The sequence below is a fragment of the Conger conger genome, chromosome 1, assembly GCF_963514075.1.
Source record: "Conger conger chromosome 1, fConCon1.1, whole genome shotgun sequence".
NCBI classification, from domain to species: domain Eukaryota; kingdom Metazoa; phylum Chordata; class Actinopteri; order Anguilliformes; family Congridae; genus Conger; species Conger conger.
In genome coordinates, this window is record NC_083760.1 from 53126140 (window position 1) to 53144729 (window position 18590).

At 42.8% G+C, this 18590-nt stretch overlaps 1 protein-coding gene across 2 annotated transcripts; it reads right to left on the minus strand.

Annotated features, from left to right (window-relative positions):
- Window positions 1-7317: 7317 nt before the first annotated feature.
- Window positions 7318-18158, minus strand: kcnv1 (potassium voltage-gated channel modifier subfamily V member 1). 2 transcript variants are annotated; one of them, XM_061215985.1, is made up of 3 exons: window positions 18002-18158; window positions 14687-15654; window positions 7318-7863 (listed from the first exon to the last, which is right to left on the minus strand). In XM_061215985.1, exons 2-3 carry the CDS (start codon window positions 15630-15632, stop codon window positions 7352-7354), a joined length of 1458 nt encoding a protein of 485 aa, XP_061071969.1. In that variant the 5' UTR covers window positions 15633-15654; window positions 18002-18158; the 3' UTR covers window positions 7318-7351. The 2 variants fall into 2 exon arrangements, with proteins under 2 accessions (XP_061071969.1, XP_061071968.1); XM_061215984.1 differs by having other exon boundaries at window positions 17887-18158.
- Window positions 18159-18590: the final 432 nt, after the last annotated feature.

Consider the following 18590-nt stretch of genomic DNA (forward strand, 5'->3'; position numbering starts at 1 on the left):
TAGTCAAGTGGTCTCTTCTCTAACCAAACTCACGTCCCCTGCGGTGCCATTCCGGTGGAGCTCCGAAGCTGAGACGGCCTTCACCAAGGTCAAGAGACTGTTCTCTTCCACTCCCATCCTGGTACACCCCGACCCCACCCGCCAGTTTGTGGTCGAGACGGATGCTTCCGACACAGGGGTGGGAGCAGTGCTCTCTCAGGTGGCGGCCGCGGACAACCGACTACACCCCTGCGCCTTCTTCTCCAAGAAGCTCTCCCCGGCGGAGAGGAACTATGACGTTGGGAACCGAGAGCTGCTAGCAGTCAAACTGGCGTTGGAGGAGTGGAGACATTGGCTGGAGGGGTCCGAGAAGCCGTTCATCGTTTGGACCGACCACAAGAACCTGGCATACCTCCAGACAGCCAAGAGGCTGAACTCCCGACAGGCGAGATGGGCGCTGTTCTTCGGAAGGTTCAACTTCTCTTTGACCTACCGTCCAGGTTCGAAGAACGTCAAGCCTGATGCCCTGTCCCGTCAATTCAACACCTGTTCTGAGCGTGAGATCCCCGAGAACATCCTTCCTACCTCCTGCACCATCGGATCCGTCACATGGAAGATCGAGGCGGTGATCCAGAGGGCTCTACGGGAGGAGCCCGATCCCAGGTCCAACCCCGGATTACGCCTATACGTCCCCTCAGCCGCTCGGACACAGGTGCTGCAATGGGCCCATTCATCCCTCCTTTCCTGCCATCCCGGCTTTACCCGCACCTTGGCGGTGCTGAAAAGGAGATTCTGGTGGAGCTCCATGATCCCTGACACCAGGCGCTTCATCAAGGCATGTACCACCTGTGCCAGAAGCAAGGCCTCCCACCAAGCCCCTGCTGGTTTACTCCAACCTCTGCCTGTGCCCAGCCGACCCTGGAGCCACATCGGCGTGGACTTTGTTACCGGACTTCCCCCTTCCGAAGGTAACACCACCATCCTCACTGTGGTGGACCGATTCAGCAAAGCGGCACACTTCATCCCCCTGGCTGGATTGCCCACCGCCCAAGAGACCGCAGAGGTTCTGGTGAGAGAAGTATTCCGCATTCACGGACTTCCCTCGGACATCGTTTCTGACCGCGGCCCCCAATTCATCTCCCAAGTTTGGAAGGCATTCTGCGTGGCCCTCGGGGCCACAGCTAGCCTCTCTTCGGGCTACCACCCTCAGTCCAATGGCCAGACGGAGAGGGCCAATCAGGACCTGGGGGCCGCTCTACGCTGCGTATCGGCAAAAAATCCAGCCGGCTGGAGCAAGATGCTAACCTGGGTGGAATACGCACACAACACCTTACCCTGCGCCGCCACCGGGAAATCTCCGTTTGAGGTCTCCTTGGGCTACCAACCTCCACTGTTTCCTGACCAGGAAGCCGAGATCGCTGTTCCCTCCCTCGCCATCCACATGAAACGGTGCTCCAAGGTTTGGAGGGATGCCAAGGCCGCGCTGCTAAGCACGGCAGATCGTAATCGGCGTTTTGCTGATCGCCACCGCACTCCAGCTCCGGCCTACAAACCAGGTGACTCCGTCTGGCTGTCCACTAAGGACATTCCCCTCCAAGCCACTTCCCACAAACTGCAACCCCGCTTTATTGGTCCCTTTAAGATCCACAAAATCATCAATCCTTCCTCTGTTAAACTGTCACTCCCTGCTTCCCTTAAGATTCACCCCACATTCCATGTCTCATGTATTAAGCCCGTATCCTCTCACCCCATATGTCCCCCGGATCCCCCACCACCTCCCCCCCGCATTATTGACAACCACCCCGCATTCACGGTTAAGAAACTCTTGAACATTCGTAAGAGGGGCCGTGGGGTGCAATACTTGGTTGACTGGGAGGGCTATGGCCCTGAGGAGCGTTCCTGGGTCGCTCCCAGTCTCATTCTGGACAAATCGCTCATCAGAGACTTCCATCGTGACCACCCTGATAAATTCCAAGGACCGCCAGGAGTCGGTCGTTAAGGGGGGGGTCCTGTCACGTTTCAGGTCTGTCTCACCATGTTTTATGTTGATTTATGTTTATTCATGTTGTCTTAGTCACGTAGTGTCTTATCATGTATTATGTTAGTCTAGGTTTGTCATGTTGTTTAGTTTATTTCTTGTTACGATTTATTTTCTCGTCATGTCTAGTTATGTCTTGTTACGATTTATTTTCTTGTCATGTCTAGTTATGTTTTCGTACGATTATATTACCTGGTTATGTTGAGTGATTATCGTCTTAGTTCCGCTTTGTGTTATGTTTCGATGTATGTTTATTGTTACGTTTACTGGTCGTTGTTATGCATACACTTTTACATGTTTTTCCGCAAACCTTGTGTTCCGCCTTTTCTCTCTCTCTCTCTCTCTCGTTCTGTCCTTCACTCCCCTAATGTTCTATTTGTCTATTTACTAAAACTACTAACGCTAGATCAGGATTGGGTAAACTAACAAGACTAATCATGTGTTCATGTTACCTTATGTTTCTCGTGCATGTCATTTACTAATTTACTAATGCTAGGGCAGGATAGGTTTATTACTAACGATTACTAATCTCCTTGTTAAACTTGTCATCCATCGCACCTGTTTTCCATTTCCTTGCTACGCTCTTACTAATTGTCTACACCTGTCTACACCTGCATTTATAGCCCAGTCGCGCAACTGTTCACTGCGAAATTGTCTGCCTCTGTTTTTTCACGCAACTCTTGAGCATTACTTACTGTTTGATTACACGTTACGATCCACGCCTGTTTACTGACCATCGATTATTGATTTCTGTTTTGTGACCTTCGTTTTGTTCTTGACTACGTCCCCGCCTACCGTTTTTGTACTTTTGCCCCGCTGATTGTTTCATGGTTTCGACTCCCGCTTCGTCCACGACTACGCCTCTGCCTGCCGTCCGTCTGTTCATCTGCCCCGCTGACAGCTCTCCTGCTACCGGACCTCCCTGCACGCCTACCGACTACGAGATTGCCTCTTCCCTCGGCACCGTGCTTTTTGTTTGTTTTGTATTTGTTTGGCTGGATCTACGTGTATGGACTTTGCTTGTGTTGACTACTCTCCTGGGATTCGTCCCGAATAAAGCCCTGAGGGGTCTTTATATTACTATTGTTTCTGAGTCGTGCATTTTGGGTCCAACCCCCACGCACCCGTCTCAGATTTGTTCAATGAAAAACACTGCTATGTACTGCTAATATCTTTACTTATCAGTAGGCTTGTGCCTTTTGCATTTTCAGTGTTGCACATACAAACTATGGACAGTTGCTGATTGTAGAACATGTTACTGTATATTATAAAATACTGTATAAAACAAACATCAATAAAATAACAAAGTAAGTTTTATTTTTTATTTTATTTAAACATTTCAACACAAGCCATTGGTATTCAAGTGTGTTCTCTATGTGGTATTCATGGTGTTCTCTACAAATACTGTATACAGTAGACTAAACTATCAAAATGAAAAAAAGCATTTTGGCTGTATCCTGTCTTTCGTTTTGTCTGGCCATGGAACCACGTCTACATCACAGGCAATGCTTTCCCTGGCCAAGCAGTGGGTATCTCCTGGCATGACACATCCAACCCTTGGATGCTTCTGTGGGATTATCACCAAGTGCCTCCTCCATTGGCCTGAGGGGCCTCAATGTGTGTGGATTCCCGTCGTAAACTTTCCATCACCACGCAGAGAAAAGTTCTTCAATCAGATTCAGAAATTATGAATATGGTCAGCAGCCCGGTGGAAACTAAGATGTTGTCCCAGATGATAACATACTACATGGGCTCTCTCTGGCCCATCCATCTGTGCTGGTGTACTGTCGTGTTTTTTTTCCTCAAAGGTGTATTTCCAATACACACAACACCTTGTGTAAATAAGACAGCTTCGGTTGTGTAAGATAAATTTCTTCACTTTGAAGGAGGTAGGCTACTGACTCCGATAGGCTTCAAGTCTTTATGCTGAGCTAAAATGTTATGCTAGCATGGGAATTGAGCCAGTGAATGCACAAAAATTAAAATGAAATCGAACATCTCGCCTAAGTCTGGAAACAAATTTCCTTTACGTTATTTGAATCTTAGCTTTAAATTTCTTTGCTGGCTAATGGTAGCATTGACAAGCGGAACCGCTTCTCACGGAACCGCTAGGCTGTGACGTACAAAACATGGACTGTGGTGCTAGCTTTTTGGCCAGCGAAATAATGATTTCGGCTGATAAGCGGGATTGGAATTCAGTGGACCTAGCGCCGCTTAAGAGAGAAATTAGTCTGGATAAAAACATCCAAATATTAAATAACAGACTGTGACAGATTTTTTTCCATAGAGAAATTGTGCTTTGAACCAGAAATCCATATGAGCAACACTTTTACTCTGAGTTATGTCACTCAATAGTATGTGCTGTACTTTCAGTTCCAATGCCTGTACAGAAATACACATATCTGAGTGCCACTTATAGCTCAAGTGATTAAGTATATGGATTTTATTTTTCCTGTGCCAGTGGGTGTAATATGTAGTGTTCTTTTTAAATCATGTCAAAAGACATTTGACTGTGCTACTGAATGCTGAGCACAATGTATGGCAGAATGAGTCACCCGAATGTAGCGGAACACACAGAACAAAGACGAATCATACTTTGCCCTCTGCAAGAGTGCTCACGCAGTGATGCACAAATGCCTGCTTGGAAGACATTGAATATTTATGTTGAAAGAGTTTTTTGTTGTTGAAGATGGAGCAAAGTAATGTCAAATTAACAGCACAATACAATGTTTTAACTTCAACTTTCAACTTCAGTCGGAAATGTGAGGGGTTATTGTCATCTATTTCAATATTATGAACGCACTACTAAAGCTACTTGAATTAGCTTATACATCAGTGTCCTATGTGTCCATTTGGTTTACAGTACCAGTATTTTGGTGATCTCATTTGAAGCACTTTATTACAGCCTGCTGCTTGGGGGGCCAAATGGGGTGGTGACCCAGGACCTCCCCATTTGAACTCAACAGAAAAATGTTGTATTGCACAATTTTGGGAAAGGGAAAATAATTTATAGGTTAGTTTTCCCAATTTTTAATTAAGATTTTTCCAGAATAGTTGGTTTCCGTTGTTTCTGCTTCATTTTCCAGAAAATACAATGCTTCATATCACAAGTGTCCAGCAACCAAAATGCAACATGCATACATGAAACATGGTACCAAAGCATGACAACATACAGTACATAAATGCTTTAGGTATGCAAGGGCTCATCTTTCATTCATTAAAAACAATGTGCATCACATTGATATGCAAAATTGAATGTTTTACTGTATTGCACGTTTAGTGTATTGCACGTTGTGAGAATGGAGACATCCTCAGGGGGTTTTGTGTGGCAGTGCACTGCCCGAGACTCTGTGCCAGACGTTACGGAGGTGTTTCTATGCACATACATGTGCAAGCTTTTTATGGCAGCCTTTAGCCATATCTTCCTTAAATCAGTTTATAAGACTTGACATTTTGTTCCAAATCATGAAGCCAAAGGAAAAGTGTGTGATGGTGATATAATAATGACTAATAATACAATAATAGTTCTCCATACAGAAACTGTGAAAACGGACAAGCTGAAAAACGTAAAAGCATAGCACGACGGATAAGAAGAAACCCTGTGGTGCTGGATTATCAGTATCCCAGCAGCACCTTGCTCTGCCCACATGCTCAAGAACTATCCAAGGGGAAGTTTCACTCACAAAGTGTTGCAATGGACTGGACTATTCTGCAGCAAACAAACCTACAGCTGTGACACCTGTGCAATCGTGTGACTTTCTGAAAGAAGGGGGGGGTTAGGGTTGGGGGGGTGGAGTACACATGGAGAGATGACCTTGTTTATTACTGAATTTTTTTATTGTTGAACATTATTTACCATCCTGAGAGCAGATGATAAGGAACACAACCTTCAACGTATCAAAAATATTTTACAGAGCACAGTCGGCAAGAAACAGCAGTACAAACAAATGAACAGAACAGAATTCAAGAAAAATTACGTTCAAGAAAAAAAACAATGCATGGGCATAAACTACAAGCAAATGTTATTATGATACTTAGAATTAAAGGGGCAAGTATCGTATAGCATACATAATTTGCACCATTGCATAATATGCAAGCAATAATTATCTTGATGCTTCTAAACTGCAGCTATCCAAGAGCCAACCCCCCTTCCATCTGTTCATAGCGTAACTGGTACTAAAGTTCTGTACAACTTTCTGGTTCAATACTGTTTCAACTAAATACAGTTACCAAGGCAATGTGTCGGTACAATGTGACAGTACACGGTATTACGTATGCTACTTTGTCCAAACTAAGGGATGCTGAGACATAGTCATTCTCCTCTCGCTGTCAGTCAAAGTCAAATTGCTGTTAATTCCAGGGGGGTAACTGTAAATTGTGTTTCTCTTCCACCTTTGTGTATTTACAGAGAGGTCATGTGGAGAGGGAAACTATTTAAATGACATCATATCCATGCAGATTTTGGCACACTCACTGTATCTTAAGCTTTATCTGGTATTACTGTTCTCTTGTCTAAAACTAAATAAAAAAAACATAAACATATGTCTAAAACATATTAAAAAGGGTGATCCAATATGTCCTCTCATACAGGATAAATGAAAACACCAAAATTCATTTCCTCACCGTGCCTCATCTGACCTGTACAGTTCCCTGGCCTGCTCTATCACCAAAACTCATCTCCACACCGTGCCTCATATGACCTGTACCCACCCTCCCCCAGCCTGTTTCACCACCAAAATGCATCTCCACACCATGCCCCATGACCTGTACCCACCCTCCCCCAGCCTGCTCTATCACCAAAACTAATCTCCACACTGTGCCTCATATGACCTCTACCCACCCTCCCCCAGCCTGCTCTATCACCAAAACGCATCTCCACACCGTGCCTCATGACCTGTACCCACCCTCCCCCGGCCTGCTCTATCACCAAAATGCATCTCCACACCGTGCCCCATGACCTGTACCCACCCTCCCCCAGCCTGCTCTATCACCAAAACGCATCTCTACACCGTGCCCCACAGGACCTGTACCCACCACCCCCTGTTCTACCACCAAAACGCATCTCCACACCGTGCCCCACAGGACCTGTACCCACCACCCCCTGTTCTACCACCAAAACGCATCTCCACACCGTGCCCCACAGGACCTGTACCCACCACCCCCTGTTCTACCACCAAAACGCATCTCCACACCGTGCCCCACAGGACCTGTACCCACCACCCCCTGTTCTACCACCAAAACGCATCTCCACACCGTGCCCCACAGGACCTGTACCCACCACCCCCTGTTCTACCACCAAAACGCATCTCCACACCGTGCCCCACAGGACCTGTTCTACCACCACAGCTCATCCCCGCCGCTGCTGCGCGTGCTCGCCCTGTCCCGCCCCTGCAGCCGCAGCATCTCCATCACGCTGCGGGCGTAGACGTCGCGGAGGTTGATGCTGAGCGAGATGTCGGAGGTGGAGCTGCGGGTCAGCCTCTTCAGGGCCTCGCTGTGGCGCAGGGCCGCATCCTTCATTTTCAGCGTGAAGTAGCAGGCGGAGAAGCGGTCGTTGATGATGGCGATGGGCAGCGACAGGATCAGGATGCCTGACAGGATGCAGAGGAAGGCGATGACCTTGCCCACCGTGGTGTCGGGGCGGATGTCGCCATAGCCCACCGTGGTCATGGAGGTGGTGGCCCACCACCAGGCGCAGGGGACGTTGGTGAAGGTGGTGCCGGGCACGTCATGCTCCACCGCGTACTCCACCGTGGCAAAGATGGAGATGCCCACCGAGAGGAAGAGCATCAGCAGGCCCACTTCCTCATAGCACTGGGCAATCGTCATGCCAAGGGACTTCAGGCCTGGGAAAGGACAGGCAAGGATGGGTAAAACATTACTGCATGCCCCTCTCTGAATAATGATAATAATCTTAATAATCATAATAATATTCTAAGCAGAATTTTTAATGTAAAAGTATGACAAGGAACAACATAAACAATAAAACACATTTCTTGGAGAAAAGGCAAGTATATATTGTGGTACAAGTACTCAGAAAGAACAGTGACCATACAAACAAATACTTTATAAATAATGACTTAAACCTAGAGACATTACAGGTACTGTACAGTACAGCTAGGCAGTTGGGTGTGGCATATTCTGAAAAAATACTGTCAGTGTGTCAATCTGCATAGGCACATTACCCAATGAGTAATACTTTTAGGGCTCTATCCTGGACTCAACATGGCGGTAACCCAAACGATAGTTTCAGATGTTTCAACGCCTACGCTGTTAAAATAGCATATGACCACAAGCCTACGTGGGTGGCTTGGTCTTAAAGTCTGGAGAGGTCATGGGAATTGTTGGCGTATTGCTATTTTGATGCAGCTGAAAGCTTTTTCACTTTGACCAATCAAAACCTCATTAAAGTATCTCAATGTAGTTGATCGAAGACAGCCTGGTCAACAAGTCCTGAACATGCCAATCACGGATAACAGGTATCACTACGCTGCTTATAAACTGTCCTCAAGCAAGTGTAGTCTCCTTCTGATAATGACCATTACAATCCTTCACAGATTTAAATACAGTTGCTCAATCTCTGTCTCAAATTAATATATATTTTTATACATATTTCTTTCCGAAATATAAGTAAGACTGATGCATTCATAACTTCCCTGGTCAGATGCAAGTTACACAGAATATAATGTAGTTCACGTCACCAGCAACAGGTAGCTAATCTTAGAAAACTTGTTACCTAAATGTAAAATTAGCTTTTGACTTTGAATTGCTATGATATTAGTCACATCGAGCTGAAACGGCAGATCACAGCAGCACGACGGCCATGCACGAACACCTTAAAAGAAAGCATCCAGGAGCTGTGATGTTAGGTTATCTATTAACCTATCTATTAATCTATCTATTAGTCATTTTCTAAACTAATTCTGACAATTACTGTTACTTTTTTCTTGCACTTTCTTCCATGTGGATGATTTGAGCTCTTTACTGAACGATGGTCTACTCTGGGTCTTCAACGACAACAAAATAATCGTTAGTTTCAGCCCTATAAATTATTAGGGGATCATTCCATAAACAGGAACACTCTAGTGATACAAGTGCCATTGTTTCCAGTGAGCTGACTGGTCAGGATGCGGTTTCTTTATATGGGGTTGAACAAAGCCTAAACAAAAACTGCTCCAGAGCAGTTTAGCTCTGCCACATAAATCATCATTGTGACTTAATCCAATCAAAAAAGTGTGACTTTCATAATATCAGAAATTCCAGACTAAGTGTGAAGTTAGCTGGCTACCCTACTGAGTGCTTCATGATATAGGCCCCTGGTCTTGTCGCTATTTCATTGCTATTTTAATGGTGCGATGTTAAGATAGTAATGTGCCAACATAGGCAGGTGCATTGTGTATACATTCCTGTCTGTTACACACACAGGACACTTACTTAATGCAAATATCAAGATTACAATGTGAAAGATTATTCTGGTATATTTTTGTAAATAAATAATGGATAGTTATAATATTCAAATATCCAAATCAGGCAATGATTGTAATGACAAATAAAACTGGCCAATTAAAGACAAGTCTGATAACATGTATATAGTGCATAAATTGTCATTCAGTAGATTTCAGGTGGAACAGTACAATACAGCCCTAAAATGACCTGGATATTCTTCATGGTGTGTTGTATGTGTTGTATAACACTGCATAAAGTGATGGATGTCTAGCACATAAATGAGGACACATTACAGGACATTTAGAAGGCATGAATGTGAACCACATGTCAAATTAATGAACTGACATACCGGCAGAAGATCTGCTTAATTTATTGCTGGTAAGCAGATGGGATGGTTGATTTGACTGAATACGGACTAAAACTTTGCCCAGCAAATATTGCATTTATTTGGACATTTTAAATCACATTGATGCATTACAATGTTTTTCAAATATGGTTCTGGGAAATCACTGTGCTTTTTTTACATCCGGATATAATAAAATATATATATATTCAAATGTCATCATTCTAATCATTCTTTTAACCATATGCTTCCTTCTTCACATTTTTTGAAATTATAGTGGGCAGATTTCCATACATTAAGCTATCAAAACATGATTTTGCCTCTTAACCCATAACTGAATAAAACGATTGTAAAGAGAAATATAGCTGCAAGCAGCTATGCCCAAGGTCCTGTCAGGTGGCTAGATCTGAACTCAGGATCTTCTTGCTCTGAGGCAACTGTGCTACCCACTGGACCACCATTCAAAATGAAACCATTCAAAATGGCAGCCAGTTAATGATGAGGGCGACCCATAGGGACCAGGGCTATGTCCAAAACACCTTACTTCCTTACTATTGCATTCATAAATTGAGTACACTGGTTCAGAAAGTCATTAAGTCAGCAAAACATTTATCTAAATGTAGCATTGATGAGATATGTATCCAGGGGTTCAGTGTGCCCAAAACAACTTATGTAGTGTCTACTGAACATACTGCTCACTGTTGACATATACCATGCTATTTCCAACAGTATGATGGAAGTGTGGTAAGATGCCTACCCTTGTTATGCTAAATGGTTGGCATTTATATAGCACCTTTACCCAAACGGCTGGGCAATTGATGCTTCTCATTCACCCATTCATACACACACTCACACACCAGCAGCAATTGTCTGCCATGCAAGGCACTAACCAACTCGTCAGGATAATTTGGGGGTTAGGTGTCTCTCACAGGGACACTTCGACACCCCCAGAGCAAGATCGAACCGGCAACCCTCCGACTGCCACATGATAGCTCTTACCGCCTGAGCCAATGTTGCTATAAAAATGATCTATAGGATGTGAGTGGACCCAAAGATGGATCCGCCTACTCCTCTCCATGTGACCCAGTTTACTTCCTTGTCAGGTTCTGTGTTTTTTTGTTATCTGTTTTGTCTAAGTGCTAAGCGTTTCCGTTCATTGTTACCCTCTGTGCACACCGTAGTCTGTCTGTCAGTTCATTCATACCCTCTCATTACTAGCGTATTTAAATCCCTCTGTCTCACTTGTTGCTCTCCAGCGTTTATATCGGATAGATTTCTGTTACGACCTGTTTTGTCTCCGACTTCCGCCTTTTGCTTTACCCGTCTGTTGTGTTCCCCCAAAGTTAAAATATAAACATATCCCATGACATTAATCATACATTATTTTCCACAGAACTGAATATAATTTGCTTCAGCACAAGTGCACAACTATTGTCCTCCAATGCAGAAACTACTGAGCCACTTCTTATTGGGGTTTTTAAAAGAATGGACAGATATTGTACAATACACAAACCACTAAACTAGAAGCATAAATGTGAAATAGCCACACCTTTGAACAAAACAAGCAGCAGTTGTTACAAAATAAAAGTTATTTTTAGAACATAATTATGAATAAGCGTGACTTTGTCTTACACCTCTGTTGAGCAAGCCACTGAAATACATGTGCATTCGTGTCACGAGCAGTGTCATAAATGGAAACTATTACACTCGTTCTCAAGATTTTAACTTAGGTGGGAAAGCATGAAGTGATGTCTCCCTGCGTCCTCGAGTTGAAATTGCCAATTAGTGGAATGCATAGAAAGTGCCATCACATTTTGATCTTCTCCAAGTTATGTGTGAAACCCATGAGAGTTGACAAAAAAAAAAAATCAGACAATGTGATGAAAAGCTATGAATATAGAGGTCCAGACATTCACAGTCAAAATTGGATGTGGAAAATGCAGTGTATCTTTGGCTGTCGCTTGTATTTGTGGGCAGGAACCTTGCAAAAATTCCACTTTCACGGCAGAAAAGATTTTAAAAAACTTCACGCAAGATGAGAAAGAGCTGGAGAAGGAGTGAAGGTGTGATTATTGACTCACCAATCTGACAGACAAGATGAACAACTGATAAAATAGAATAATTGACATCTAATGATTGCACTGGTGCAATCATTTTTTGTAGGCTAAGCTCCTTTTCTACGGTCACAAAGAAAATCTAAAGCCACTTAACCCTATACACTATTACAGCGTATTTATAATTATGATACATGCACCCTCTACCAGCCAATCACAAGAAAGTATTTTGCTCCAAGATGACTACTCCCATTGTGCAGAGCCAAATGCATTTCTGAGGAAAGAATTTGATAAGATTCAACAATTTAAGGTGGAAGTTCATGAAAACATTTAGAAGAGTTAGTGTATGGAAATAGATTATTCTTGTTCAAAATTGTTGAGTTTTATTAATAGTAAAATCAAGTAAAAAATGTGTGTATCAAATTTGATACTGCAGGTATTTGGGGAAAAATATGAAATCAATCATAAAAATGTAAAATTAAGACTATGAGACTCTCCCTCGCCCCTTCTCCACCTCAGCTGACGCTGTGGCGAGTGGCACAAAGCGTTGCTGTGCATCGCCCAGGAGGCTGCTATACATTGGGGGTGGTTGAGGAGAGTTTCACATTCATCACTGTAAAGTGCTTTGAGTGTGAGAAAAGTGCTATATAAATGCAAGGCAATTCTTTTTATTGTTATTATTATTGAAAATGATCACTCAATACCATTAAGTCGCAAATGACATCAACCTTTTATGGACTGGGAATTAATGCCCCTAAACCATGCCAGGAAATGATGTACTCTAATATGCTGCTATGGGACCGCCAAAACACTTCACTGTTGGGTGTTTCTTTTTTAATCCCTAACTTTACTACACAGCAAACAACTTATGCATTCTATGCTTAAAATATGTTCTGTGTAAATAAATAAACGATTTTAGCAAGGTTCTATCATTTACATATATGTATGTGTCAATACAAGCACAAGGGTTAAAGGCTTTTGTGTGTTTCTATGTATGTATGTATGTATGTAAGTGTGCATAATATGCATGCATGACACATGCTTACAGTCCATGCATGTCTGTGTTTGTGTGTGTGCATGTGTACATAACTGTTGGGATAGGCCTATATTATAATTTAGGTGCTTGAAATGCATGTCAAAAGCATGTTAGGCAACGGCAACACAGTGATTTAAAAAATGACTACACACATAACTTAATTTAAATTAGTTGCACCAACTGATTTAGTTCTGATGTAGAGTTAAAATACAGCTTGAAATTTACACCAACTCCCTACTAGGTGTAAAGTCATTCCTAAAACAGCCGTTGACATAGCATTAATGAGATTGATGAAAACTCCCTTGGGAACAAAGAGACTGATTAACCAGGCATCAAACATTTTTAATTCCATAAAATTGGTTTCTTTGTTCCTGATCATCTATTGATTCATGGTCATGGTGCAATTAGATTCATTAGGATGAATAAATTGTAGGATTACATTTTGCAATTGAAAAAAAATCTTAACTGGATGTCCAAAACTAGGTGTAATTGCTCAGCATCTTGACTCAAAAACATTGACCCCATTTTCCAACCAAAGCTGTCAATGCTGTTTGAATCTTGAACCCACAAAGAACTTAAAAGAATGATACATTTAGGACACAATACATTCTACTGCACAGGAATATCTGCTGAACAATGTAATGACTTTTCACTCCTGAAGGAGAGGCTCTCGCCAGACCAGTTTACTTGTAGAAGATATTTAATATGAAATCACTCCAACTGGCTGCATAACATTGCTCTCCTTCAATTATTCATGACTTCTGTATTTGGAAGTAGGATTTTCCTCCCGTTCCAAAATTCTGATCAAAATCAGTCACATGGGACTTTTTGTCAGTGGTTGGCATGTTGAGAGCCTCCATGGTAAATTTTTAAAATCGAATGAAGAAATGTTTTCTGGCTATTCTTGCACAAAACCCTCAGAAATTCCCCTGACTCATAGTCATTTTACCTGGGACCAACACCTCTTTTGCAAAAGAAATGCAAGTATGCCTTTGAAAACATTTAAAATACAAGATTTATTTTTGCCTGTTGTGTCCTTTATAAATCGCAGAAATTCATATCCCACTTTGGTCAAACTGTCACACTGTAATCATTTTGTTTAATTCTTCTGTACATGATTAATTCCTAAACTTGTAGAATCTTTAAATCTCTAAGCACTGTTATAGTACTGTTATATACACACATACATTTTATTGGAATGGTTTATCTTTATAATATAAATTTGCTCTTCACTCAAAAAGAATTTGATATCAAAGAAATATAGACTTTTAAAATATAAAATTGATACAGAGTGTGGGTGAATAGCTTTTTGTAATTGCCTGTGATGGTCCTCCTGCCAGGCCTCAAGCCCCTGTTTCATTTTCTATTAGCAAATAAAACCCAAGGGAAAGCATTTGACTGCATAAAGAAGGCTTTTTCAGCTTTTCAGCTGAAAGTGAGTGCCACTGGGTTCAATGTGATAATGGTATGATAGAACTTACAAAAATGCCTGCAGTTCAACATACATTCTTTCATTCCAGTAAAACAAAATATAGGCAGGGATTCATTCAACACTTGCCCTTGGCCTTAACTAAAAATTAAAAGCAAAAATGTTGATGATCATAATCGCCAATTCGACGTGCATAACTGGAATGCAAATCACTAAAATGACCATAGGTGCCCTATAAGGTATCAGTCAGGGTCATAAAGAAAGAGAGTGAATATGTTTTGTGTAATACAGCTGTGATATCCACAGTGCAACCAGCAGGAGAAATATAACAAGATGGAGGGCGGATGGAGATAGGGAATACCTGTGGAGTGTCGCCCCAATTTCAGCATCCGAAGCGACCTCATCAGACGGAGCACCTGCACCACGCGCCCCACGTTCTCCAGCTCCGTCGACCCGCCATTGAGGCTCTCGACCACCAGCGTCACGTAGAATGGCAGGATGGCAAGCAGGTCGATGATGTTGACCACACTCCGGCTGAACTTGCACTTGTCCTTGACGCAGGCAAACCTGAGGACCAGCTCTGCCGTGAACCACACGATGCACACGTACTCCAGGGCGTCCAGGAACGGTGGCCCCAGCGTTCCGAAGTCCAGCGAGATCAGCGCCATGTTGATAATGGAGACCACCACGAAGAACATGGAGAGCGTGCCGAAGGTCTTGGCCACCGGCGAGGAGTCCGGCTTCTCCATCACCTCCCACAGCCGCTGCCGCAGGCCCTCGCAGACCACGCCCGAGAAGTCCTCCTCCTCCCCTCCCGTCGTCTCGGCGTCCTGGAAGATATCCAGCGACTCCTTCATCTCCTTCCTCCGGTAGTACCGCTCCCGGCAACAGGCGTCGATGCTCAGCTCGTCGATGCCCCAGTACTCGATCTCCTGAAGGAAGGACAGAGCGCAGAGCTCCTCCATCACATGCAGGCGGCCCGTCTTGTAGTAGTTCATGACGTAGCGGAAGGCCTGGGAGTTGCGGTCGAAGAAGAACTCGTTCTCCAGAAGGTTGACGTCGTCGCAGAGGTCCAGGGCTGAGGCACGGCTGGGGGAGAGGGCCAGCTTCCCCAGACGTGTCTCCGGATACGACGACAGCAGCTCCTGGGACAGGACATAGCGGCTGCCGCCCACATTGATGACAAAAAAGTCCAGCGGGTCCTCATTGGTCGGTGGAGGCTCACTATAGAAGACGCTGGACTCCAGAGATAGCAGGGAGCCGCAATCCCCGAAGACCTCCATGGGGCTGGAGGAACGACTGGCCATGATGAGGGGTCCTGCAGGGGACCTGGGTGGTGTGTAGGTGGGGTTTATTAATGAGCAAACTCATAATTCACAAGTAGCCATCAGAGTTGTGAGGAAACAATAAATGTTAAGGAGGAATAGGAACATTAATCAGCAAAGGAAACATCTGGCCATCCTGCCATTATCCACCCAGAATGGGAACAGTTTCGCGAAAACAAACAAGAAAAAGCAGTTTGGCTAAAACAGACATTTTCGCTGACAACCACAATGTGCGCAAACAGATACTATTTTTGGCTTGAATGTTATATAGAACAACTGTGTATTCCACATCGTCCTACGTGTTGCCCAGGTCAAATGCTGAACAGATGCGGCTCTGCTGTTGAGCAGTCAGCCTTAGTTCTTACCCTTTCCTTGAGTAAAAACCCTCAAGACAAAAAGAGCATTCCCTGAATGAATCTGCAGATTGTAGTCTTTTGCTCAGATTGCATCAAAAATCAGACACTGGGGAAAATGAGAAGCCTGTGGCGGTGTCCTAGTTATCCAGACCTCCTCTTTCAGATTTAAATATTTTAGCTGGTCTACCTAATTAACACAGCTAATGGTGCTATTCTTGTGACCATTAATTATCTCTTTGGTAAGTCACTCTATATAACATTGTCATGGTGGTAATTTTGAGGTCTGCATATTTAATAAAATCAGTGATCACATGATAAGATTGATGGCAAAAGCCCTGGACCGAAAGTGAAGAAAAGAAGAGGAACCATATTTGGTTTGAATACTCATAAAGCCAGTTTCATGGAAAATGATTAAGCTTAGTCCTGGACTAAATTCAGTTTTCTATGGTGAATCCCCATTCAAAAGGGAATTTAGTGTAGGACTACACTTATTTTGTGTCTGTGGTACTGGCCCATAGCATTTTTGTGGCATCTTGTGTTCTTCTCTGTATGTAATGCAATATAGAAAACAGCACCTGTCTTGTCTTTGATCACTGATAGACTCTGCAGCACAACATTTTCCATAAGTGATGCAAGACCTGCCTTGAGTCTTAATATCAAATACACATAAGTAAAAAGTGACAAATCAGTGGGATTCCATTTAGTAATGCCTATGAGGAACACTTTGTTCACATGTAACCAGGTTTCACATACAAAGTTTATATGGGTGCTTATATTTTATTTATCTGGTCACTGCAAACTTAGATATGCTAATGAATATCTGACATACTGGGCAGCAGTGTCACCTCCACTTCAAGAACATTTGACACAGTGATATTACCAGTATGTATGAAACTGGACTCTACTACATATTGGTACTATCAAATTGCAACAGAGAAGTATTATAAAGTATTTTAAAAATCAATAAGTATGAACGTTCAGCCATATAAATGCATTTAGTTGCACATGCCAAGCACACCAATTCATGAGGCCTCCCAAGACTTATTTTTTAAAAGCTTGGTTGATCCAACCAAATGTTTTTTCTCAGTTTCATTATCGAACAGTGTGTTCAGTGACATCAACGTTTACTCACAAATTAAGACGAGATCCAGCATTACAAGAGGCTGCTACTGTGTAATGCTGCTACTATAAATAAAACCACCATCAGGACAGGTTAGCGCACTGAGAAATGATCTATAAGGATGCTTGCTATGTGAGTTTGCACTTCAGGATTGTATAGACTGCCCTAAAATAATATAAATCTACATGTCCATTTTATATTTTGAATTCAATTGGTCAAATATTACCATGAACAAAATATTAGGTAATAACTTGCCTAATGACTGATATGCCTGTATTCCACTTTAAAGGAGAATGGCAATTTGAGACCACAGGGAACTGGATAAATGAATAAAACACAAAAGGGAAAATGTTTAAACCTATTTCACAGTTCATAGTTCTATAAATATTTTTCCAGACATGAAAAACATATTATAACTAATCCAAAATGATATCCTTCTTTCATCAATGTATTATTGCAGGATATACCAATGCTTTATGGCATTAAATGGGCTATCGTCGTGTCATCAAAATGTCTTCTTCACAGCAATCAACAGCCTATTATCTATTAAAAGTTACCTATGCATTTGCGAATGCATATCGACCTATAAGTTAACAATAGCTCCAGATGCGCTCGTGTAGCTTATGATATAATGACCATCTCGTCATGTGTAATAACTGACATTTTCTGTGAACTTAGGCAATTATTTCAAAATACGTGAACGCACCAATTTTGCCACAATAATTCGCATGCAAATAAAAGCATAAAAGAACCTCGTTACCTATATATTGAAAGTTGTTGTCATTTTATATCTGAAAGGAATGTCCATCTTCCACTTACAGCAATAGCCTACGTTTTTGACTCACATGAACACGAAACGGAAAACTGGACATTACCACGGCCATCCGTAAAATCAGGTACCGCCGATGTTCATGGTTAAAATGATTTGGCCCATGCGCTACATAAACCTTCTTGTAAAGTAAATGCACATCCTGAAGGGTTCCACCTTCACCCGCTGCTTAACAATGGTATCTGGGCTCTGCTCGCGCAGGTACTTGCAGCACTGTTTCAAAAATGTTTCAGTGTGAGCGGATCCCACGAGCAAATGAGAGGACAACTACCGCTGCTAGGCAACAAACTCCTGTTTCTGAATACAACCAAGCGAAAATGAAGGTCGTGCTAGTTTTCTGGAAATCAGTCTGCTTTGGTATCCTATGCTTATTGATATCCTCCCCATGTGTCAGTCATGTTCTATTGCGATTATCCTTTTGAATGGAGCGTGGTATTTACAGAAAAGTTTTTTCCTCCTTTTGGTGACGAGTGAAATATCAGTCACGTGGACGCATTCCTCATGAATGAAGAATACAATTTGCAGCAGATTTTATTGCTTGATTGATTTATATGATTTGTGCGGTTGCAGATTACTATAGTAATTACCCATCAATAGCAACAGTAACTACCCACCAATTGACTGTGACTTGTCGA